The 26,799-nt window shown below is 33.1% G+C and overlaps 1 protein-coding gene across 1 annotated transcript in view; it reads right to left on the reverse strand.

Moving 5' to 3' along the window:
- Positions 1–1,508: 1,508 nt before the first annotated feature.
- The window catches only part of LOC111061647 (sterile alpha motif domain-containing protein 11-like), a 58,120-nt gene continuing 32,829 nt past the window's right edge, over positions 1,509–26,799 (reverse strand). The window contains exons 4-5 of the mRNA XM_039440870.1: positions 6,840–7,329; positions 1,509–4,373 (exon numbers count right to left, since the gene is read on the reverse strand). Coding sequence (XP_039296804.1) covers positions 6,859–7,329 — 471 coding nt within the window. The 3' untranslated portion in view covers positions 1,509–4,373; positions 6,840–6,858. The remainder of the gene's footprint in view (positions 4,374–6,839; positions 7,330–26,799) is intronic.

Below are 26,799 nucleotides of genomic sequence, written 5' to 3' on the forward strand. Positions count from 1 at the left end.
TTACGTTGTGTCTATAAAGTCAGCATCTAATCAACATTGGTTAGCTATCCTCGTCTGTCATTAGTCAAGACAGTTAGCTCTATCCTTTCCCGGCTCTGTACCGTGACTAAATTGTTTGTAGGCTATGGAGAATAATATAATGAGCTACTATAGTGCTGAGGTCCACGTTATAATGTTAGTGTTTGATAAGCAATTGTATTACTGTCCTTGTCTATCATTCAACAAAGCAGATAACGCTATCTCTCTCTATCGCTTTGCTCTGTAGCCAGATCGGCTTTTAACAATGTAGAATTCATAACTAATTCACAAAATATCTCTTCTTAGTTATGAAATCATTGTAAAATATAATTTCTTGCTTAATAAAATATATTGATTATTTTGAACGATTAATATTACATTAATAAACCTGCATCAGCTACTGTCAAGAAGACAGTGAGGATCGGCAACGTTGTTCTCCTATTTTTCTCCACTGCCATTATAACGTGGACCTCACTATAGAATACTCGATCTCAATCAACAAAATTTGTTATTGAATCATGAGAATATAATATATATTCTCCTCTTGATGGATAAAAATTATTTGATATAAAATTGATTATAAATATAAAGAAAATCAAAATCTCAGTACCTTTTTTGAAATATTTTATCACAACATGTTTCGGACATTGATGCCATTTTCAAGTGATATGAAGTAAATAAATTTAATACTACTGGAAGATTCTTATTTCGATCATATGTTATGTCAAAGTGTATTCATATGTTTTTATGAACTAGGACTGTAAATTTTGGATTTAAATTCGCATGATTCTATCAAAAATGGGGTTATTGGTGTCTAATTGGATTAAGTTTATTATTTTATCTCTTTTCAATTTTGCTGCTTTATAAATATGGAATTCTTCTTTGACATTCAGTTTTTGACTTTTATTACCATAATTAAGTATTTTCATATTGGAATTTATATCTGTAAAATTATGGCCTGAATCTATCAAGTGTTCAGCAAATGCCGACTTTTTTGTATAATTTTTAGATTTTAGTGCTTGGATATGTTCTCGAAACCTGATATGGAAATTTCTACTTGATAGATTCAGGCCATAATTTTACAGATATAAATTCCAATATGAAAATACTTAATTATGGTAATAAAAGTCAAAAACTGAATGTCAAAGAAGAATTCCATATTTATAAAGCAGCAAAATTGAAAAGAGATAAAATAATAAACTTAATCCAATTAGACACCAATAACCCCATTTTTGATAGAATCATGCGAATTTAAATCCAAAATTTACAGTCCTAGTTCATAAAAACATATGAATACACTTTGACATAACATATGATCGAAATAAGAATCTTCCAGTAGTATTAAATTTATTTACTTCATATCACTTGAAAATGGCATCAATGTCCGAAACATGTTGTGATAAAATATTTCAAAAAAGGTACTGAGATTTTGATTTTCTTTATATTTTATATTACAAGTAGCCCTATACAGAAAAGAGATAAACAAATTGATTATTATTAACAAGAATAAAAAAATCATATTGTTTCATCATTATAATATAATAAATTAATATTATTCAAAAAGAGAGTACCTGAACATCACTACTATCCAAGTTTATTATAGGAGGAGGTGGAAAAGGAAACGTGCCAAGTATGCATTCCTATTTATGAATTCACTGACTTTAAAACATGCATCTCACAAATACAACTTTGTGGAGAAAACAGTTTTGAATTGAAATCCAACTAAACTGCAAAAATTAGCTGCACTTTGTGAGATGTTTCAGATGCAATTTTCAGCCTATAATATTTACTTGAAAGCTGCGTTTACACCAAAGCTATTAACAAAATATTTATTTTTCCGTTCTTATAGACTCTATTAGATTGAACATAACTTAACATACACATGATGAGCATATGTGTTTGTAAAGTTCCGTTCAATCTAATAGAATCTATAAGGATGGAAAAATAAATATTTTGTTAATAACTTTGGTGTAAACGCAGCTTTAGCATTTCTTTCAGCAACCGCTTACAATTCTAACAAAATTCTGACAGATTAACATGAATTCAACCATAGTAGCATACAATAGTTATTTTTTATACAGCATGTGTCAGTTTCCTTATATGTAAACTTTGTACAAATTGAACTTTCAATAATATTGTACCTTATCCCGGCTTTGTGAAAACTATTGAGTGATTATATATCTAGAATTTGAAATTTGAATTCTAATATTTACAAAAGTCTATCAGCCAGCTGCGTAATAATTCAATTATATTTAACCACCGTAGAATGAGGCCATACAACACAACCAATTAACGAATGCGACATAATGAGAAAATTTTAACGACCGTTAAATTCAGTTTTATCCTCGTGCAACCGAATCAATGTGAGATTTACATCAAACTGTCAGGCTAAGGACACTCATAAAATGATAAACTAATCAAAACTACTCATTCGAACAATGCTGACAATTTAAAGTGAATATCACGTTAAATTTAAATTATAAAGTCTATCAAACAACGGTCATTCATCTTTAAATGTATGTATTTGTTCATAAAATAACATCATGATAGGCTACCTACCCTTTATCTGATAGAATCTGTCATATTGAAAACTTTTCTAAAAAAGGGTACTATGATGTTATTTTATAGACAGCCATTCAATTTCACTACTAATTTCATAGATGTATTTTATAATAGTTTTAATAATTATCAAACGAAAATCCCAATTAAATGCTGTAAATCACCCCGAAGACTGTTACTGCAAATATTGACAAGTGGTTAAACAATGCCCTGATAAACAATATTTCCCAGGGTAAACAATATTTTTTGGGGTGTTTTACAGCATTTGATTGGGATTTTCGTTTAATAATAATTATTCATTAATTAGATTTTGACAAATGCAACTTCCAATATTCATTAATTAGCATTTGACAAATGAAACTTACAATATTCATCTCCATCTATAATACATTTCCAAAAATATAAGCTCAATTTTATGGATTCCAATTAATTGAAATCAAGTAATATCAACCTTTTTTCAATATTGTGTTTTTCAAATTATTATTCAATTACAACATCCCTTAATTCGGTGAATCTTTATGAAATATGTACAGTGAAACTAGAAACAGTCTTTTATCATGAAAAATATTTATATAATATTTAGATTTATTCAATCAGCGTTCCCTTAAATATACCGTCAATATATTTCCCATTCAACCGATACTGCAATTTTAAGTGATCTTACTACAAACAAATTTAATTTTAGCTGTCTATTCCTCTAAGAATTTTAGAATTCCTCATGAATAACATCACAAAGCTTACAAATCAATATATTATGAAATTTTTGAGGTGATCATACTATAAACAAAATCAGTGTAAACTATCAGTATTCTAAATTTGAAAATCTACTTCGTGAAAATAACTAAGGACAGAAAATTTTGTGAAGAGAACAACTACAAGACTATGTGTAGCCTGATCTAAATTTGGAAGAGGAATAGCACAAAGTTACCTTCTTTTTCTCTCCCTATCATTTTTGATGATGTACTTATTGTGTGTATGTATGAATCTTCATAAATAACATAAAAAATTTACCTTCAATGAATGTATTGAATAGTATAACTGCCTTTATTAAGGTCTTAGTTATGTCCTCTTTGCCACACAACACTAAATGTTAACAGTTTGAAATAAATCTCACTATATAGGGCTGCTCTTATAACTATCACAATCCATTAACTACAATAATTGAAATCACTCACTTTCAGCCTATATGTCTACACAACAAAATACTGTATACAGTAAGTTAGTACCTATTTTCATATGAATTTACAGCTAAAACTGGAATAACTAATGTTTTTGTACAACATGATCAAATTGTATTTTTACAAAAAATAATTCAGATAAAATTGGAAGATCTAGTCTTTACAAAGTTCTCAGTTCATATTGTTTGCCTGCAAAAAATTAAGTTAAAATTCGAATAACTATAAGCTTTTACAAAATGTTCATATCACAATAATAATAATAATAACTCATTATATAACATACTAATAATTATATATATAAACATAATATATAAGTTTGTCTTAAACTAAAATTTTTCAAATTCAATCAATACTATAATAGTCAACATTGAGTTAAATTTATACTATTTACACGTTTATTTGTATCGACAGTTTTCCAATAACAATTATTAACACTTAGAATTAAACCTAGAACAATATTATTGTCAATATAATTGAAAAAGTTCAAAACAATCATCACACTAGTTATAAAGATATCACACTCTCTGCTTTTATTGTACACTATTGAGAGGATTATGTAGTTTTAAAAGGAGTGATGTCTTCTTTACTGTAGGAATGTTCTGGAATTAGCTGATCAATCTGTAAAAAAGGGAAAAATTATGTTAGATTCATGACAGAAGAATTATTATTGAGACTGTATTCATTTACATCAACACAAATCATCACAATCAGAATCATAATATCAATCTTCAATTTTAGTAAAATCAGTAATCTCCTCATGAAAATTGTGATCAATTCTTCATGATATTTGAATAAAATATGAAAATCAATTATAAGTAGTGAACATTCATAATTGGACTCAAATTCTTAGCATTGAAGTGCCATGGAGTGATTAACTTCAATATTGTTCAAGATAAGATTTTTGTATCTATAGTGAAGTCTACGTTATAATTGCAGTGTTTGATTGGCAATGGTATTGCTATCCTTGTCTATCATTCAACAAAGCAGATAGCTCTATCTCTTTCTTGCATTGTTGTGTTGCCAGATCGTCTTTCAACAATGTAGAATTAATAATTGATTAACAGAATATTTGATCTTAGTTGTGAAAATTCATTATGAAATTATTGAAAAATATAATTTCTTGCTTAATAAAATGTAATTGATTATTTTAAATGAGAATGAGCAGTTGATATTACATCAATGAGCTTGTATCAGCTACCGTCTATAGAAGGAATTGACAAGACTGAGGATCGGCAACGTTGTTCTTCTATCTTTCTCCACTGCCGTTATAACGTGGACCTCACTATAGATCCTGCTTTTTATTCCATCAACAGAAACAATGTTATATTACTAAGAAAATTCATCAAAATAGCATGATCCACTCTTCACTCATCAAGGTTTTTCCTCCAAGACAGTTCCCTTTCAAACAATAAATTGGTCCATTTCTGAGTTCATTTTTATCGAACAGGCCACATTACAGAAATCAAGAATACGACAATGATGATGCACGATAAGAGAAAATGACAATCCTATTTTTTGTTATTGGTTTTCCTCACTTTAAACAATAGTTCCTCTAATACATAGTAACATTTTTCAAGAATTTGCATTAGCAGTCGACCTCAAGAATTGATGCCCCTTAAAATCAATGTAAAAACAGTCAAATCATATTTTTTTCTAGAACACATCACAGATCATTTCATCACATCAAATCTTCTTGAAAAAACTTCACTGGATGAAGCATTCGATGTTGTAGCAGGGCGATTGCTTTTTCAAATTACAAAATTCATTGAAAAAAATCTTTAAAAATGTTCAAGCTAGAAGTAGTTCATTTTTGATCTGATAATGTGAGAGTATTGAAAATTGAAAAAGTGAACAGCAATTGCCTTGAAGAACTAAATTTTCTTTCAAATAACATAATATATAACTTGAGTTTCTGTTCATAAGAGCACTCACCCTCGGTTGCACAAACGTTTGTTAACTTTAATCTACTGTTTGTTAATAACTTTAATCGTCATTAAATGTCACAACAACCAATCGCAGAGGAGCATTCTTTCCGAAAAAGCCTTCTCTGATTGGTTCTCGTGAAATTAATTACGATTAAAATGCAACCAGCTTTTGTGCAACCGGGCGTATGTGTTCCAGAAGTTCACATTGATATAGATGGAAATAAATGAGAAATTCCATTTATTCAAATATGCTAATTGATGAATATTTTTCATTAAACGAGAATCCAAATTAGATGCTGTAAATCACCCCGGAAACTTCTGCTACTGCAAATATTGACAATACGGTTAACAGCTAGATTGAAATTCGATGAGAGCTACTATCTAAAAATTATTTGCCAGGCCGGGAATCGAACCTGGTACCTCCTTATTGCCAGTCAGGTGTGCTTGCCCTTACACCAACTAACATAGACGGTCTCATCGAATTTCTACCTATAGTGAGTTCCACGTTAAAATGGCAGTGTTTGATTAGCAATGGTATTGTTATCCTTGTCTATCATTCAACAAAGCAGATACAGTAGGTAGCGCTTTCTCTTTCTCGCTTTGCTATTTTGTCAGATCGTCTTTCAACAATGTGGAAAAAATAATAAATTAACAAAATATTAATTCTTAATTATGAAAATTCATTATAAAATTATTGAAAAAAGGCTAATTGATGAATATTTTCATTAAACGAGAATCCAAATTAGATGCTGTAAATCACCCCGGAAACTTCTGCTACTGCAAATATTGACAATACGGTGGTTTCTTGCTTAATAAAATAGAATTGATTATTTTGAACGAGAATGAACAGTTGATATCACATCAATAAACCTGTATCAGCTACCGTCTATAGAAGGCATTGACAAGACAGAGGATCGGTTACGTTTTTCTCCTATCTTTTTTACTGCTATTATAACGTGGAAATCACTATAGCTGTTAACCCTTCTGTCAATATTTGCAGTAGCAGAAGTCTTAGGGGTGATTTACAGTATTTAGATTGGATGTTTGTTCAATAATAATTTCACATTGATCTTATGGAACTTTTAATCCAATAAGGCCGACTCAAAATGAGTAGGCACTACTTTCACTCGTATATTCAAATTAATACGCTTCTACTTACAAATAACAAAAACTCCTTGTCAATTGCCCGTGCTATTTGGCCTTGTCAGCGGTTTTGGGCTGGGCGTTGATGGGGGTGGCTGTGGTGTAGATGACAAAGCCTGCTGTGAACTCTGAGGCCCTGATAACAACGAGGCCTGCGGGTTTTGCAGCAAGGTCTGAGGCCCTGTTAACAACGAGGCTTGCGAGCTCTGCAGCAAGGCCTGAGGCCCTGTTAACAATGAGGCCTGCGGGTTTTGCAACAAGGCCTGAGGCCCTGTTAGCAATGAGGCCTGCGGGTTTTGCAACAAGGCCTGAGGCCCTGTTAACAACGAGGCCTGACTGCCGTGACAGTGTACACAGTGCATACAGACTGCGCAGTTGCCAAGTCTGCGGGACAAAACTGAACGTAGCTTTAGCGCCGGCCCCAGTTTCATTTGGAGGGCAGTTGTTAGATGGGCCTCAGTTAGTAGAGGTAGTGCGGAGCCGTCTATACACTGGTCACGGAAATTCTGTAACAGAGAAAAGAGGGAATTTGTTGAAAAATACAAAACAAAACTAAAAAAAAAATGATATAATATGATCAAATAATTGGTCCAAGGTAAATGGAAGAAGGTTATAGGCTGCAAAAGAACTAAATTGCGGAAAAATACTCTAAAGTACCTGCCGATATCAAGAGGAGGAGATTGAAATTCTTTGGACATTTGATGAGACTGCTGGGGGATCGAATGACGAAGAGAATCCTTCTGTTTGTGACGAGCAAAAAGACGGGGGAAAATTGGATTAAAAATGTGCAGAAGGACTTATCTGATGCAGGAATTGATGATGATGATGACATAATATTTGACCGAAACCAATTCAGAAAGAGTGTTGCAAAGTGGGAAATACGCCCCGTGGAAATTAAGAGGACGAATGTGGTCTTTCCCCAAGAAAGAAGAGAGGCCATATCGGCCAGAATTGAAAAAAATATGGGAGAATCGAAGAAATAAGGATTTAGTACAGCATCCAAAGTAAATACTTAGCGATTTCCATAAGAGGGAATTTGACGCATAATGATAATAGTAGAAAATATATAATAATAATAATAATGATATGATAAAATATTGTCCATTGATTGGAATAAGTTTGTAACAATTGATTGTAAAGTGTTTTTATGGAAATAAATTTTGATTTGATTTGATTTTGAGTTGAACAAAAAATAGCTACAACCATATAGAAGTTCATACAGAAATTGGAATAAACAGAATTCTAAACTAGATACAATAATATCATCAAACAAATTATCACTGATTGAAATACAAGTATGTTAAACTAAAAATAAAAACCAGAATAGATCATACAAGGAAATTTGTCCCGAGTAAAAATACAAAATCCAAGTACACTTTTCTCAATTTTTTTATTCACAAAATATTTCAACAGTAATGTCAGTATCAATTGAGTGATGATTATGTCATTATCATTCCACTTATTTGATAATGACATTACTGTTGAAGAATGTTGTGAGTAAAAGTTTTTAAAAAAAGGTACTTAGATGTTTTATTTTTATTTTTTGATAATTATAGGTGATTAGGTAATGATAAAATAGGTAATCAAGGAAGGTAAGAGTTTTCGTTTATTCCCAAACAACTTTATTTTGACACTTGCCCGGTTGCACAAAAGCCGATTGAATTTTAACAATCATTAATAATTTCATGAGAACCAATCAGAGAAGGCCTTTTTGATAAAACGGTTTCTCTAATTGGTTCTCGTGGAATTAATCAAGATTAAAAAGTTTTTTTTTAAATTCCTTTTGTGCAACCTGCACTTGATAATCACATGTAGGATCTGAAACATGTCACGTCCATAAAAATAGAATTGAAATGACAATTTAATAATATAATAGAGAAACAATAGCATAACTTACGCTATTGTTCCTCTATGATCATACTTAATTGCTAATCTAATAATAAGTCAATGTATCTCACAATAAATATTATTCTTATATTATTATTCTATAAAATGTTCAAATGGAATGAACATGAAATGCAATCTGAATAATCATGGTAACATAATATTTTATACTGCATCTACTTGAATCAATATGGGATTTGAACATCCTTTCCATTGATACGGTACTCTACAAGAGAAGAGAGGTATTCCATCCATTGAACTTAAGGAATTTGTGATTTCATGTGTGTGAGTATGCGAATCGAAGTGGGAGAGAGAGAGCGAAGGAGAGATAAAGAGAGAGAGTGTGTGAGAGAGAGAAAGAGAAACATAAAGGGTTCACATGAGTGGCAGCAGGAGAATTTCCACATGATTGACCACGGTATGCAGTGCTCCACTTATGTACTATAGATTCAGCAGTATATGTATATAAATCATTCATATGTTCAAGGAATGTATATACATATATGTATATAAATAGTGATACTATAGAATGTGTGGACAGATCCATTTAGAAACGCACCGCCGGTAGCTCTCTCCATTCCATTGACTTTAGGCACAGGAGTACTCTGTTGCAAGATACTCAGTTTCAATTCTGGATGATACAGAAGTCGGCTGCAAGATACTCAGATTCAGATCGTATCATTTTACTTGATACAGAACTCTGTTGATTGATATTCCGAACCAATCGATCATTTTGTATGATACAGAAATACGGTACCGTATGTCAATTATTCACCAAAAAATCACTCTAAGGGCCGTTTGCACAGTGACAGTTTAAACTAAATTTCATTTTAAACTGGATTGAATCCGTCTCGTTTGTTATAATTTGTTTCATTTCACAAAGTAGAAGGATTGAATCTTCTCTGTGTTTATTTCTAGTTTAGGCCACCAGCTGATTGAATTCAGTTTAAGCTTTGACTGTGCAAAAGGCCCTGAATATAGAATGGAGAGTTTCAAAATAATATTACAAAAATTCAAATACTCAATAACAAATTCTACAAGGAGTTTCTTTGTTAATTGGTGACAGATTGATAAAATACACAACGCTTCCATCACATAGGTGACATGTTCGTCTGAAGTACTATAAAGGCATCTTGAGCAACTATTGCTAAGCAATTTCCAATAGAAAATGTGTCATTGTACAGTTGTTGATAGTGTAATATGAACGGATCCTCATGTAAAATTATTGATCACAAAAATTATTTGCAATCACTTTCTTATAATTTTGATCTATTTTGAAACAATTATATTATTTTAAATGGTCATCTTGACTTATGTCCTGGGTATACAGTATCAGGCTCAGAAATCTATTGACGAATGTGGAGAGCAAGAAGTTCAATTATGTTCTGAGTAATTGATAGACATCATCAATAAAACATTTTCTTAAACAATAAAATGAGAATAAGAGATTTAAAATCTCTCTTTCCATGTTCGAAATTCACCATAACTGTAAATGCTCCAATCAAGTCTAAAATCGATGCAATCAAATTTGTTTCACAAATCATCAATAAACTATTTTAAAATTATTCATCGATTCACAGAAGCTATCAACTGTAGGGCATATCAGCTCAAAATCACCATCGTTGTGAATTAGAGAATGATTTAATTCGATGAGAATTTTAAGGAAACATTGGAATTTTCAAAAAATCGATGATCTTCATAGGGAGAAACGTTGAGGCTGAATGAAATTTACTAGATATTGTTTATTCAGTATTCAGTATTCTAGATTATTGTTTATTCAGTAACTACCAATCACAATATCACCTTAACAACTACTCTGAAAGAGAATAGTTAAGAGTAAATATATTGATTGTTCTTTTTCCAGTGTCTCCTCATTGTTGACTCAAAAATACTTCCAAAAAATATGTAAATTTCACCAAAGGCAAAGAATGTTAATTCATCACATTTTACATTTAGTTTCCTCAAACTAAATTTTAAAATGATTGCAAATGTGTTGTCCATGGAACTCTCCTCCACACGCAGACGATTGGTCTTTGTGGGAGAATTCCGTGTACTATATGTATCTCACTTGCTATTTTTGTAAAGTACCTATGTTGTAAAGAAGGAATAAAGATTATTTGAATTTGAATTTGAAAAGAATGTAGTTTCCTTCATGTTCCCTCTATTATTTCACACTAGCAAGAGTCTATCTTAAAACTCTACTTGAAAATTTACCTAATGAAATCTTGGTAAATTTGAAATAGGCCTATAACCATCCTCGGCTAATTAAGAATTTATATGCAAAATTTCATGTTAATCAGTCCAGTAGTTCAGACGTGATTATGCGTCAAACATAATTCTTCTATCCTGTACGTGTATTAGCCAGTTTTTTCCTTTATTATAGTATAGATTTCATTTGTACACCATCAAGTCATCAAATTAATTCATGACAATTGTTCAAATAGATTATATTGAAGATCTAGATAGAATAGACAGCAAGTATTCGAATAAATTCGTCAATGGAATACAATCCCTTGGAATCCTGTTGTCTTGGAGTACGCTATAATTAATTGTTCACAGCTTGCAACGCATGAACCTCCGTATCCCAATTCTTGCAACGGAAGCAACACCATATCCTGAGCATTCCTGCCCATAGTTTAAACAATCAGACCACCTGATTCACTATAGTAGTTATTACAGGTTTCGACCTCTGCACTGGATAAAAAGCATCAGATATGACCTTGCCACTGCCACATCCATCTTATTTTAGAGCACTACTACAAACACAGTCCAGAACCGGTCTTTTTTCTTTCTCTTCTTGGTCAGTTCCTCTCTCTTCCAATCATGTTCTCTCTCTCACACTGCTTCTATGTTCGGTTCCATGGTGGACAGCACATGTGCTGAAGTGAGAGGTCACAGGAAGCACAAATGTCAGGCAAAATGACGAAAAGTATAATTTTTGACCTATCAGAGGCTTTTGACATGTTAAAAATGTTTCATTGGTGATTATTCTTGCTTATGATACTTATAACTCGTGGAAAATATATGAGATTTTGATTGGAATGAAGTATAGGAGAATAACTGGAATGTAGAAGATGAAACTTTGAGAATTGACTGAAATTATCAAATTGAAAAATAATTTTTTGAGCTATCGGAAGCTTTTGACTGGTTTAAAAATGTTTCATTATTTTTGCTTATGATACTTATAACTCGTGGAAAATATATGAGATTTTGATTGGAAATAAGTATTCAGGAGAATAATTTTGGAATGTAGATGAAACTTTAATAATTAACCAATTAAAAAATAACCAAAAGTAACTTTTTGAGCTATCGGAAGCTTTTGACAGGATTAAAAATGTTTCATTGGTGATTATTCTTTCTTATGATACTCATAACCCAGACTCGTGAAACATTCATGATATTTTGATTGTAATTGACCATGGAAGAATTGGAATGTAGGAGATGTAGGTTCAGAAATGTGTATGCAAAACCATGGAATAAACCATAAAATACCATATTAAATCATAGTATAAAGAGTACCGTAGAATATTACATATTACCATGAGTAATAACATAAAATAAACAATCTTAAAGTATCTATAGTGAGGTCCACATTATAATGACAGTATTTGATCAACTTCGGTTTTGCAATCCTTGTCTATCATTCGACAAAGTCGATGGTACTATCCTTTTCTAGCTCCGCAACGTTGCTAGATAGTTTTTCAATAATGTATAAATATAAATTAGTGTTTACAAGTTTATGTTTCTTCAATGGTTCCAATTTTTTTTAAATAACTCAATAGTATTAGTTTCAAGTGGTAATTGAGTGGAATATTACTTATCAATTTAATAATTCAAGTCATCTAAATTCAAAATTTATAGTTTCCATGTTTATTTTAGACTAACATTTCATGAAAACTGCACATTTGAAATTCTAACCTTATCTTGGACTTTGTCACCTATAAATTTGGAAGAAAAATAGCACAAGGACTACCTTATTATTTTATCTTCTAGAATGTTATTGCATTAGTGTCATTCGCATAGTAAATGAATGAATGAATAAAATAAATAAATAACAAATTATTTTATCTCGATTATGTGAACATATTAGGAAATCATTAAAAAATATATTTTTTGGGGGAATAGATTATAATTGATTTTTTAACAAGAATGAACACGTGACGAAGCAGTGTGTGATTACATAACCTTAACTTTTGGACAACATCAACATTTTATCAAAATTTCTGGAGAGAAATAGTACAGGCTCAGCCTAGTTTCTCCTCCAATGTCATAATTAATTATATTATGATTATAGTATTTTATACAATGAATGAATAAAATAAATAAAATAAAATGAAATAACCATCCTCGGTAAATAAGGAATCTATATGCAAAATTTCAAGTTATCAGTCCAGTAGTTGAGACGTGATGATGCGTCATTCGTGAATTTCCTATCCCCTACGTGTAGAAGCTAATAATTTCCTTTATTATATTTCTCTCTAACTCTCCCCTCTACTATTATCACATTTTACTTCATTCTTATTGTTCTAAATCTCCTTTTACTGAATTCAAATTTACTGATCAAAATTTCTGGAGAGAAATAGTACAGGCTCAGCCTAGTTTTTCCTCCAATGTCATAATTGTATTATGATTGAATAGTGTTTTATACAATAAATGAATGAATGATATTCCATTAGATATGCCGGTATCAACTCTATAGAAGGCAGTGGCAAGGCAGAGAATCGCCAACACAGTTCTATTATCATTATTTACTGCCATCATAACGTGGATCTCACTATAAATCCGTGAAGATTGAACAAATATTAATTTATTGTTCATTCTTGTGAAAAATATTCTTATATAAATAAATATAGTATCATAGAAGAATTCGTAGACAATAGAAGGAAGAGGAGGAACACATAAAATGCAGGAAGTGGGGAACAACAAGATGAAGAAAAAGGATAAGATAAATGAGGAGGAGGAGGAGGAGGGGGAGGTGACGAAGAAGAAGAAAAAAGAGAAAGAAGAAGAGTGAGAAGTAATAAGTTGTAGACAGAACACACAATCGAGAAGCTAGTTCATGCCAAGCTCACTTATTAAAAGTGGCATACAACCAATATAGTCTAGCTGGGCTGTCAAAATATTATGTTTGACAACTATGTTATTATCATAATGACTTGTAACGATTTATTATAACGAATACCGACTGGTTTAGCCAAGAAGTGGGTTATGAATGCACTCCTACATGCTAAAATGTGAATTATGAGCTCAAGATGATATCTCCATAAAATAACAGGTAGTTCCAGTAACATTACCGTATAGTGAGATACATTTTAAACTGTCAGCATGCTTTGAAAAAAAACTTCAATGCTACCCATTTGATCAATATACTGACTGTTCAGAATGTATAGAAATGTTACAATATATCGATTTATTTATTACCTAGTATTGGAAAGGTAGTTCAAAAAACTAGACTTTATTACCATCGACCAAAGAGATTGGTGAAAATTAATTCACTCTATTAATAAAGCACAATATAGAATGATTAATTATCTATATATATAAAAGCGAAAAGGCACTCACTGACTGACTGACTGACTGACTCACTCACTCGCAGAACTAAAAATCTACCGGACCAAAAACGTTCAAATTTGGTAGGCATGTTCAGTTGGCCCTTTAGAGGCGCACTAAGAACGGATTTGGAAGAATTTCCAAAGATACGCCCAAAATCTGCGTCTTTCCAGCGTTTTTTAGCGTTTTCTCAGCTTTATCGAGAACAAATGAACAAAAATAATCCTGTTGATTCTCTCCCAATCATTAATTTGATGTTGTGATTAAGGAATGTAATAAATGTAATAAATGTAAATGTAATAAAAAATGTTCAAATTTAGTACAGAAGCTCAGCTAGGGTGTAATAATGTTGAGTTAGAAGGAATTTGAAATAACGCCAAAGATACGCCCAAAATCAGCGATTTTCCAACGTTTTTCTCAGCTTTTATGCGTTTTCTCAGTACTTTGACTTTCTGACGGAATGAGAAGCATGCTCAAATGAAAAATGCAGGCGAGCGAAGCGAGCTCGCTGATATCTTTTTTGGACGATCCAGTCGGGGGCCCAGGGGGCGGAGCCCCCTGGCTAGACGGATATGACGAGCGAAGCGAGCCTGACGGCTAGTAGATTATATATAATTGACCGAGCGATGTGAGGTCTAAGATTCAAGTCGACGGTTTTGCATTTCTCTTTATGTTCATATGTTTATATTTATGTTTTACGGCAATAGATTTTCATGAAATTTGACAGGTATGTTCCTTTTTGAATTTCGCGTCGACGTATGTATAAGGTTTTTTTTGAAATTTTGCATTTTAAGGATAATACAAAAGGATAATACAAAAGTCTCCTTTGAACGCCAATATCACCGTAAAAATCAGACTATAGAATCAATAATCATAATCATTAATCAGCAATAATAATCATAAATCAGCTGTCGAGTGGATTATTAATTGCATGCAATTAACATCTCAATGTAACTTTGTAAAAAAATATCTTTCGTTTGGACATTTAATTGCATACGTCATTGCATGCAACTTTTATGCACTATTAATTGCAATCAGTGACGCACGCACTTTTATTCAAGTAGATAGCATAACCTATAATTGTTATTCATTCATAACTCTACCTTCATTGTATTATCATTCATCCCATCATCATCACCTAGGCTTAAAATACTTCTAGAAAGTCGCCTTTGTAGAATAATAAATAATAATAATAACTAAAATAACATAGTAATTTCTCTCGACCATTCTCTGCTTTGAACTCGGGCTGACCTGTTGCCAGTATGTCTTGAATGAGATTTGCTTTTGATGTTAGCAATTTTGATACACCAACCCCAACAGCCATTAGCCGTTTTCACACCGATATCTCGCCGACACGACATGACAGGACAGAATTTACTCTGATGGACAGTAAACCACAGAGGAGACTGTGGTTTATAACTGCGCGAGGTCTACTGTTCACAGAACTACTAGTTTATTAAAGAAAAGATTTGACTTATACACGTAGGGGATAGGAAATTCACGAATGACGCATCATCACGTCTCAACTACTTAACTGATTAACTTGAAATTTGGCAAATAGATTCTTAATTCACCGAGGATGGTTATAGGCCTATTTTAAATTCTTCAAGATTTCAGTAGGTCAAGTTTTCAATTGGACCCTTGCGGAGCTCAAGTTACCTGCTAGTGATTCATAACTATATTTAAACCAATTCCCAATGTATTAAAGTTTCACCATAATTTATTTAACTTGAACCGTTTGAATTAGTGTCTTCTAGGGTAATCTAGTGTTTTTCAAGTGGATTTAGTGTAATTTCATGCAGTTTCTAGTCGCGTGCCACTTGAAATTTAGGGCTTTTTTGTCTTTCTGTTAGAATTTTTTTAAAGTCGTAAATTACACAGGAACACGCAAGTCATCTGAGTTAATATCAATTATTGGAGAATTTTCTCTTGAAGAAAAGGTTCGTCTCAACGCCTTAGGGTTGGCAAAAGTAAGCCGATTCATCTCCTCTTCTTCTGTGACTTCTTATTCATTTTCTTCTTCTTCTTCTTCTCCTTCTTCTTCTTCTTCTACCTCTTCTTCTACTTCTTCTCCTCCTCCTCCTACTTCTGCTATTTGTCGTCCTCAATCTTCTCCTTCTTCGATTATTCATTCTCACAGCTCTCTCACTTCCTCTTCATCCTCTGCACATCCTCCTCCTCCTCCTTTTTCTACTTCGCCACCCCCTCCTCTAACTCCTCCTGCACACCCTTCCACCTTTACCTCATCAACCTACGCCATCAGAACATAGCTAGTTCTTCTTCTTCTTCTTCCTCATCTTCTTCTTCCTCTTCTCCTTCGTTTTCTTCTTCTCCTTCTCCTCCTCCTTCTTCTTCTTCTCTTTTTTCTCCTTCTTCTCATTCTACTTCTTCTTCTTCGTCGTCTTCTTCTTCTTCTCTTCTTCTTCTTCTTCTTCTCCTTTTCTTCTTCTTCTCTTCTTCTTCTTCTCTTCTTCTTCTTCTTCTTTTTCTTCTTCTTCTCCTCCTCCTCCTCCTCCTTCTTCTTTTTCCTATAATCATCATCGTCATCATCATCATCATAACGAATTCACATGAGTTTCCATCTACTATACAGAGCTACTTATCGGCCAATGGACATGCATCATTGCAAGTACAGAGAGACGCAAACAATTTTATTTTTCTTCTAATTTTTCTTTATATTTTTTCTCTCTCTCTTCTTTCTATCCCTCTTCATCTACATCTGAATACAAAACTCTCAAAAAACAACTCAAAAGATGAGACTTTCTTTTCAATCAATTTGTTGGACATTTTCTTATATTTCTTACAAGGTAATTTACCACAGACAACCGAAATCTGTATTATCCAAAATCACTGGTTGAATGATCACTAACGGAAGGATAAGTGTGTTGAACATGTGTGTATACATACACATGCTTGTCATGCATGTTGTATCATCATCAGCGGAAGGCTTCGAACAAAAAAAAGAAGATGTGGAAAATGATGATTGTGAGTTGTGTATGCGATTGAATAAATTATTGTAATTTCATTATTAGCTTGAAATCTTTCAGGATATCAATCTCAAATTGGAGAGGAATAGCCTTAAGAGAAGATGAAAGGAAGAGAGAAGAAGAAGAATCATGAGGAAGAAGTGGGAGTAGGAGGAAAAGAGGAAGATAAATAATATGATGATGAAGAAGAAGAAGAAAAGAAGAAGAAGAAGACGAGAAGAAGAAGAAAGAAGAAGAAGAAGAAGAAGAAGAAGAGGTAGAAGAAGAAGAAGAAGAAGAAGAAGAAGAAGAAGAAGAAGAAGAAAAGAAGAAGAAGAAGAAATAGAAGATGATACCTAACAAAGAAGTGTGTGTTAAGTCATTTACAACAGGTTTGAAAAGTCCTGAGAAAACCAGAGCAGACGCTGTCTCTCATATCTTCTTCTCTTTTTATCTTTCTCATATTCTTATTCTTTTTATCCTTTTCAATGTCGAAGGTCGTCAGGTCACATTCTCAGCTCTATATTTTTTCCTTTTCTTTTTTGTTCTCCATTTTTCGTCTCTCTTGCTCTATTTATTTGAACAGACTTCGATATTCTTCTTTGTTCTTCACTGTATGTTTTTCTATAGAGAAATTCACGTGATAAAGTGAGCACCTGACTAACCATCAGGTCTGCCATCATTGTCTGTCATTAGACAAAGCAGATAGCTCTATCACTTTCTAGCACCGCACTGTTGCCAAATCGTTTGTAAGCTATGAAGAAGTATGATGGACAATCAAAATATTTCATCTCAATTATGAAAATCAATTTTCAAATGAATTGAGAATGAATGTATATATTTTAGATTGATAGAGTATTTTGAGATACATGAATATCATTTATTGAATATATGGAATACATGTATATCTTCAAATAAATGAATAGACAAATAAATTATTAACAATAATCAGCAATATAAATATTACAGATATACCGGAATAATTTGAACCGCAGCTAGCAGCGGGCGGTGATAACAGAGAATGGGCTAACATGGATAACAGAGACTGTAGTAATATCTTTTTTGCCCCACTTGGATATAATGAGCTGGTTTTCGTGCGTCATATGGAGGCCGAAAATGATTGTTTTCTGACCAGGCCGGTAAAAGTATTACGGCCCTAGGGCTGTAAAATAGCCTTGAAGTCAGCTGATTCTAATTGATGTGAACGTGTTTACAAAATGGTTCATGAAACGGAATCAGTTTATGCAACTAGGATTGAATAATATATTTTGCAAAAAGATACTATCATTCTATTTGGATGAATGAAATACAAATAAGATATATTATAAATTATTCAAATTCGATTTTCAGAGTAGGATAGAACTTCTAATCTAAACTTCCGAAGTCAACGACAACAAGCATTGTTGACGTTGACATTCAGATTGGCCAAATTTCAAGTGTGCTAAAACAGCTGATCAAAAAAACTTTTCATTATTTGTGTTTATTATTCAAGAATCAAAACATTTATAATAATATCATCTTATTGTCATTTGGAAGAATAAAAAGTATAAACTCAACCTCTTACATAATTGAACATAATCTTTTAGGTTATCTAGACAAATCAGAATAAAAAATGAAAATACTTGGACAATTTCCTGATATTCAGATTACCTCAGATTTGCTAGAGCTATGACCTTCCTGTTCTGCTTTCGGAAGTGCTTAATTAACTATTAATTATTCTCATATTGTTTATTTTTCTGTGTGGCGAAAAATAGCGTTCGCACCACAGGCAAAAATGTTTTTTCCTACAGTTACGTTGAAAAGTGGCCATTGCTGCACTGATTACAGAACGCAAAGAATCACTTTTCCGCTCTAGTGCGGGAAAAATTTTTCTGCACTCCAGATTTGCAACATGGCAACGCAAAATACTTAGTAGGTTATATGGAGCAACAGTGCAGCAAAATCAAAATGAAGTTGGTAACAGTGACTGCTGTGGCTGCTATAGTGAGCAGAGGTGCAACGAAGCACAACGCGCAAAATTATTAGTATTAGATATTATAACCAAGGACAACATTTTTATTCAATTTGACAATAAATTAAGGTTTTTATCAATAATAAAATTACACAGAAAAACATTTGATGCATTCCAGGCAATTTTACCCATAATTACCCACTTTTCATATTCAATGGTAACTGTAGGAAAAACTTAATGTGAAATACGTGCGCAAAGTTCCTCTGCTGCACTCAAGAAACCATTCCGCCCTCGCCTACGGCTCGGGCGTAAACGTTTCTTTCGGTGCAGCAAACTGTCACTTTGCGCACTAGTTGCACAAATAACTATTCCGGCTCTCAATCTTTTCTAGTCCTCGGCCTACGGCCTCGGACTTGAAAACCGATTTCGAGCCGGAAAAGTCTCATTTTCGGCCCTAGGTGCGAAATATACTATTCCACTAACTTCATTACGTGAATCTATAGTGGGAGTACATCTATAATATAATGAAGAGCTGTCTTAAACATGTACAGGATAGGAAATTCACGAATGACACATCATCACGTCTCAACTACTCAACTGATTGATTAACTTGAAATTTTATGAAGGATGTTTATAGCCCTATTTTAAATTCTTCAAAATTTAATTACGTCGAGTTTTCAGTTTGTCAAGCTTTAAAGTTGACCCTTCAAGAGCATGGGTTACCTGCTAGTAATATAATAAAGGGGTGAGTTGGCTGATATACTTACGAGATAGGAAATTCTCGAATGACGTCATCATCACGTCTCAACTACTCAACTGATTAACTTGAAATTTCGCCTACAGATTTTTGATAATGTTAACCCCCTCATTTATCTCTTTTCTGTATAGGGCTACTTGTAATATAAATATAAAGAAGAATAAAATCTCAGACCCTTTTTGAAATATTTTATCACAACATGTTTCGGACATTTATGCCATTTTCTAGAAAGAGTAGAAAATGGCATAAATGTCCGAAACATGTTGTGATAAAATATTTTAAAAAGGGTCTGAGATTTTATTCTTCTTTATATACCCCCTCACTGTCCTCAAAAGAGCTGTGGTGTCAAAAATTATGTTCCAAACTTTTCCCTCTATACTTTTTTTGGGGATTCGTTGCCTGGACTTGTACGAAATAGGAAATTCACGAATGACGTATCATCATGTCTCAATTACTACTCAAATGATTAATTTGAAATTCTGCCTACCGATTCTTAATTTACCGAGGATGGTTATAGTCCTATTTTCAGTTCTTTTATTTTCCAGTACGTCAAGTTTTCAGTTTGCCAAGTTTTAGAATTGTAGCCTAGCGTAGCACGGGTTACCTAGTCAAGAATATGAAGTATACTAGTAGTTCTGTGAACAGTAGACCTCGCGCTCAGTAAGTTACATTGACCTGTTGTTATGTTTCCTCAACAATTAATAAATGAATTATCAATTTAAAATATCTAGAAAAAATCCTAAATAAAAATATAGAGCTTTCTGTCCTATCGTACCGTGACGTGTCGTCCCGGAATGTGAGTGTGAGCGCAGTTATCAGGTCTGGCTGCAACTGTCTACAAAGTTGATGGAAAGATACATTTTCAAGATGTTCGATGTTTTTGAACGGGTAGTATTATAGTCCACTAGACAGCTGATTTATAATGAATAATTCTATAGTCTGATTTTTACTCCAATATTGGCGTATGAAGGAGGCTCCGTTTTCCTTTTATATATTATTCTTGAAATGCAAAATTCCCAGAAACCTTGTATATACGTCGACGCGCAATTTAAAAAGGAACATACCTGACAAATTTCATGAAAATCTATTACCGCGTTTCGCCGTAAATGCGCAACATAAAAACATATAAACATTAAGAGAAATGCCAAACCGTCGACTTGAATCTTAGACCTCACTTCGCTCGGTCAAATATAGGACGCATGATTCAGGGTCAGGTGCTAAGTTGAAGCTAAGTTGCAAGAAGATTGGAAGGAGCATAGAAGGAGAAGGAAGCCAAGAAAAAGAAGAAGAAGAATAAGAAGAAGAAGCAGAAGAAGAAGAAAAAAAGAAGGAGAAAAAGAAGAAGGAGAAAAAGAAGAAGAAAAGGAAGGAGAAGAAGATGAAGAAGAAACAGACTTCAACTAGTAGTTTCAGTAGAAAACATCACTTAGGGCAATAACAAGAACATTGGAAAAACAAAATGGCACTCGATAAAAAAATGAAAATGTTTTCAGAGCAATTTGTCGAGGTGGTTATGAAGAAGAAGAAGAAGAAGAAGAAGAAGATTGACCTCCACTTGACCTCTTATCCATTCTAAAGCTCTATTCTTTTCTGCTCTTATATTGTATCTGCGACCTGCTATTATTATAATCATTATCCTTCTGCTCCGTATTCCTCCTCCTCTTCTCTGTCCTTCCTCCTCCTCCTACTTCTCCTGCTCCTCCTCCTCTTATTCTTTTTCAAACGTTGTCCGATACATTCTCTTCAGGCTAAACATCTGTCTGTCTTTTCTATCTTTTGACGATGATCTTCTGAAGAAGCAGAGGAGAAGAAGAAGAAGAAGAAGAAGAAGAAGAAATTGTTTTCCACACTGAGTAGCCCGAGGCTACTGGAATATACAGTCTACCGTTTAGAGCCATCATTTTCAAACTACATTTATATATTTATTTTTTATCTGTACCACACACTTCTTGTGTTATATATATGCTCCGTTTTGTACTGGATTCTCCATACATCTTCCAACTTGCTCTTATTTTTTCCTCTTTTCATATAACTCCTGGTTCATACAATTCTTCTTCTTCTCCCTCTTCGTCTTCTTCTTCTTCTTCTTCTTCTTCTTCTTTTTCTTTTTCTTCTTCTTCTTCTTCTTCTCTTCTTCTTTCTTCCTTCTTCTTCTTTCTCTTTCTCTTTTCCTTCTCTCTTTCTTTCTTCTTCTCCTTCTTCCTTCTCTTCTTCTTGATCTTACTCTTTTTGCTTCTTCTTTCGTTTCTTCTTGATATTTTTTATGTTCATTTTTTAAATAAGTAAAAAATAAATAACACAAGTGACACCTGGGTTGGAGAACAACCTCAAGAACTTACTGTTGTATATTGTAATCTTTGAAACTTACAAATTTGTACAGTATATTGATCAGAGAGTGGCTATTCGGTCTTCTTCCGGAGGCGGTCGAAGCTATGTTTTTTGTTGTTCAGTGAGAGATCACATTTCTCAAATTCTAAAAGTTATTCTAATTTCTAATTAGCTTTCATCTTATTCTTTATTTGTTGTATGACTTTCATTTCTGTTTCTCAATGCCTTGTTTTTCATTTCCTAGTTATAATTACTGGATACATTATGTAAGGAATTCGATAAACAAATTGATTTTTTTTACTATAAGAGAGTTTCTAGGGTCTGCAGCAACTCCTCCATGCGTACAGGGAAGCTTACCTTGCATGAGAGTTTTTAATGTCAAATGTATATAATATTCATAATTGTATTATTACTTTCCTTTCTCTATTACCATAGGTAAGGAAGGTATTGCTTTCCGAAAAAAATTAAGGTACCCCATTTCTAAATTTCGATACGTTTCAAGGTCCCCTGAGTCCTAAAAAGTGGTTTTTGGGTATTGGTCTGTATGTGTGTGTATCTGTGTGTGTGTATGAGTGTATGTGCGTCTGTGTACACGATATATCATCTCCCAGTTAACGGAATAACTTGAAATTTGGAACGTAAGGTCCTCACACTATAAGGATCCGACACGAACAATTTCGATCAAATGCGATCCAAGAAGGCGGCTAAAATGACCGAAATGTTGTCAAAAACAGGGTTTTTCGCGATTTTCTCGAAAACGGCTCCAATGATTTTGATCAAATTTATACCTGGAATAGTCATTGATAAGCTCTATCAACTGCAACAAGTCCTATATCTGTAAATATTTCAGGAGATTTGCCCCATCTATGCAAAGTTTGATTTTAGATTCTTTATTATCAGCCTTCATATACAATTTAAACAAAACATTCCAAGTGGGAAAGAATGAGCATAAAAATCTCTGCAATTAATGTCCAGTAACATTTATTTCCACCTAGAATTGGAAATAAGCTTGAAATCCGAGAAAATGTTGCAATTAAATTGCAAACTGTTGGCAACTGTTGGTTCTATTAAATCATTCACTACGAAGAGATAGCAGACCTCGTGTGTCTCCAGCGTTATTGACCTATCGCCAGCTGTCTCATATCTTTGAATAGTCACACTAGCGTCAAGTGATCAATTTTCCTAACTGCAAGGAAAGTTGTGTGAGAGCGCCACACCAGATTTTTTATTATTATTAGTTTATGCTCTAGATGATTGAGTATTATTTTGTATGCATTGTTTTTGGCAATAAAATTTATTATTATTATTTTAATTATACAGAGTTGTTGAAATTCATAAAAACAGCTAAATATTTCTTTCAGAAGTATAATTTGACAGGAATTTTCAGTGGGGATCCTATTTTTTGAAATGAAAAATTACTCTGTCGCTTCAATATCTTTGTCCCTCACATGAATCCAAATTCATTTTTTATATGAGAAGGTGGTCATTTCGATACAGAATTCCAAGAGGAAATGAATGGCGAAAACCGCACCTTGATATCTCAACCCGTATCAGTTTGTTGTTGTAAAAATTTTAAATTAAGTTGTATATTAACCAGCTGAAATCATGTGTCAGCGCATGAAGGTCTGTCTGTGTGATAGCTTCCAAACAGCCTCAGCCGATGTTATGAATGAAATAACTGTTGTAATTGCATGCAAAGAACTGAACTCTTCAGCTCACTTAACGATAAATCAGAACAAACTTTTTTCTTATGCACTTCCAATGTTATCTGTTATATCCTGAAAAGAGCGGAGGAGTAGGTCGATTTCGTTGTCTGACGAACTTGACCTGTAAAATGGTTGATTGATTGATTGATTGAGTACTTTATTTATGTAGATTACAATATATACTGGCTAATACACTTATATACAATAGCTTACAATACAGCAACATTATAGATGAATTAACATAATATAGACTGAGGAAAATAATTATTGAATATATGAAAAAGGTTCGTAGAATATGAGTTCAAAATTTGAAGCTGATTGATCAATTTTTTCTAAAGCTATCGTAGAACATACATACAGATGGACAACGTATGAAGACTTTGATCTTCAGTAAGTCAAAAGTGAGAACCCGGTAACGTTCGTTCAATGATTGTAACTCTTCCAATGTTATGTACAATACGGCTTTTTAATGAGGCGTTTAATTTTTCTAAAATTTCTCAGTTGTATGTGGAGATTGTGATATATTTCAAGAAAAACAACAATCTTCAAAATAATTCAACATGAATTATGTTTTCAGAAAGAATAAGAATTTTTGAATTGTATAAAATTTACTATAGTGAGGTCCACGTTATAATGACAGTGGATAAAGATAGAAGAATAGCGAAGCCGATTCTCTGCATTAATTAATCATATTTCTACACTGTCAGAAACATAATTGGCACCGTTGTGAACTTAGAAAAGGATAGTACCACCGGCTTTGTCGAATGATCGACAAGGATAGCAAAACCAAAATTGATCAAATACTGTCATTATAACGTGGACCTCACTATAGAATTATCATAAGCACCATTATATCAATATTAAATTCAGAAATGGACGTTCACGGAGTTTTTAATTGAGATGAATCTCAAGATTGAGACCCGGTAGCACAGAAGCCTGTTAAATTTTAACCGTGATAATTTCACGAGAACCAATCAGAAAAGGCTTTTTAGATGGGACGGCTTCTCTGATTGATTCTTTAATTTTGTATTTGTATCAATTTTGGAAATTCACCTTTTGTAAGGTGCATATCAAAATTGAGTCACTACTAATCACCACTTGATAAAGATCAATCTAACAGTTCTAGAGTTAAAATTATGGATTCGAAAAGTGTCAAATTAACAAGGAAGATCTTGATGATCTTTGTTCAATCTCTCAACTGAGATTAAAAAAAATTATTATAGAGTTATGTGTAAAATTGAGTAGATTAGCAGGATATCTATCACAAATTTAAAAGTAGTCTGAAGAGACGATGGGAGGAGAAGAGAAGGTAAAGAAGAATAAGAATAAGTATGAGAAGAAGAAGAAGAAGAAGAAGAAGAAGAAAAAGAAGAAGAAAAAGGATGAGAAGAAGAACAAGAAAAAGAGGATGATAAGAAAGAATAGCTGCAGTATAGAAACAGTAATTGCTGGAGAAGAAGGAGAAAAAGGGGAAGAGAAGGAAGAAGAAGAGGCAGGAGAAGAAAAGAGAAGAAGAAGGAGGAGAAGAAGAAGAAAAACGAAAAAAATGATGATAGGGGAGAATCAGAGGGAAAAGGTAAAGAAGAAGAAGAAGAGGAGAAGGTAGAACTTCTAGGAATATTATATGAGAGTTTGGAAGAGAGATAATACAATCAAATTGAAATTCAGAAACAAATTCAAATGTTGAGAATTGTGAGGGAGAGAATGAGAGGAGACATGAGATGATGAATAAGAGATGAGAAAGAATTGAAGGATAGGATACAGTTAGTGATAACAAACATCTTTAAGAAGGAGATGATGAAGACTCACCATAGTGGAGACAAGGAGAAGGAATAAGAAAAAGGGGATGACGAAAAGGAAGGAGAAATGGGAGTAGGAAAGGAGAGAGGAATGAAAGAAGAAAAGGAAGAAGAAGGAGAAGAAGGGACAAAAGAACAGATGTAATAACTGCATACATTGTGGTCAGCAGAGCTTATACACAGGGGTATGCCTTCAGGCTTCCATTGTTTTCTGGCTCTAAACTGCAGTTGATAATACACCTAATATTACTACCTCTTCTTCTTCTTCTTCTTCCTCGTCTCCTTTCTTCTCTCCTAAATTCCCATCTAATCCTTCCTCTCTTTGAACAACTGCCGTCCTTTCACTCCCCCCTCTAGAGCTTCAACCAGTGCACATGATAGAACACCAACTTCTTTTCTAGACTTTGCCAAAGCATTCGACCGGAGCCGTTCAATTCTGGAGCAAAACTATTTCTTCCTTCTCCCTCCAACCGCTTGCAAATTGCCCTTCCCGCTATCCTCTCTCTTCAGTCTACAACTTTTACATCGGCTCCTTGACCGTCGATTACTTTTAACCGACATCAACACTCTTCCACAGACAAGGTTACGCCATTGCACCTCCTCTCTTTTTTTATATATCTTTTGTTCATTGTTTATAACTAGTTTGCTACCTTACCTCACATAATCTTCTTTCCCAGTTTTTTTCATCCTCTTTTCCTCCCAATTATATTCATAATAGTTCTATATTGCCTCCACATATCTTTCAATTTATTTTTTATTTGTCCTACATCTTCTTCCTAGTCTAATTCGGTGCACGGTCGCTCACCAGGTGGTCTAGCCTGAAGGGAGAAAAAATTGAGCTCCGAAAATTTAGGGAGTAATCAGATCTTATCTACATCAGACTTTATTTCAATCTATATATTACTATTATATGAAATAGTATTATATCGAGCTTCTATTTATATTTTATTCCAGTGTCATTCACAAAGGAATTCTCAAATGTAAGTGGCTTTCAATTGTTGAAATTGTGTTCAATTGTTGGCTGCCTAAAAAGCA

This window comes from Nilaparvata lugens, chromosome 14 (assembly GCF_014356525.2).
Source record: "Nilaparvata lugens isolate BPH chromosome 14, ASM1435652v1, whole genome shotgun sequence".
In the NCBI taxonomy this organism is placed as follows: Eukaryota; Metazoa; Arthropoda; class Insecta; order Hemiptera; family Delphacidae; genus Nilaparvata; species Nilaparvata lugens.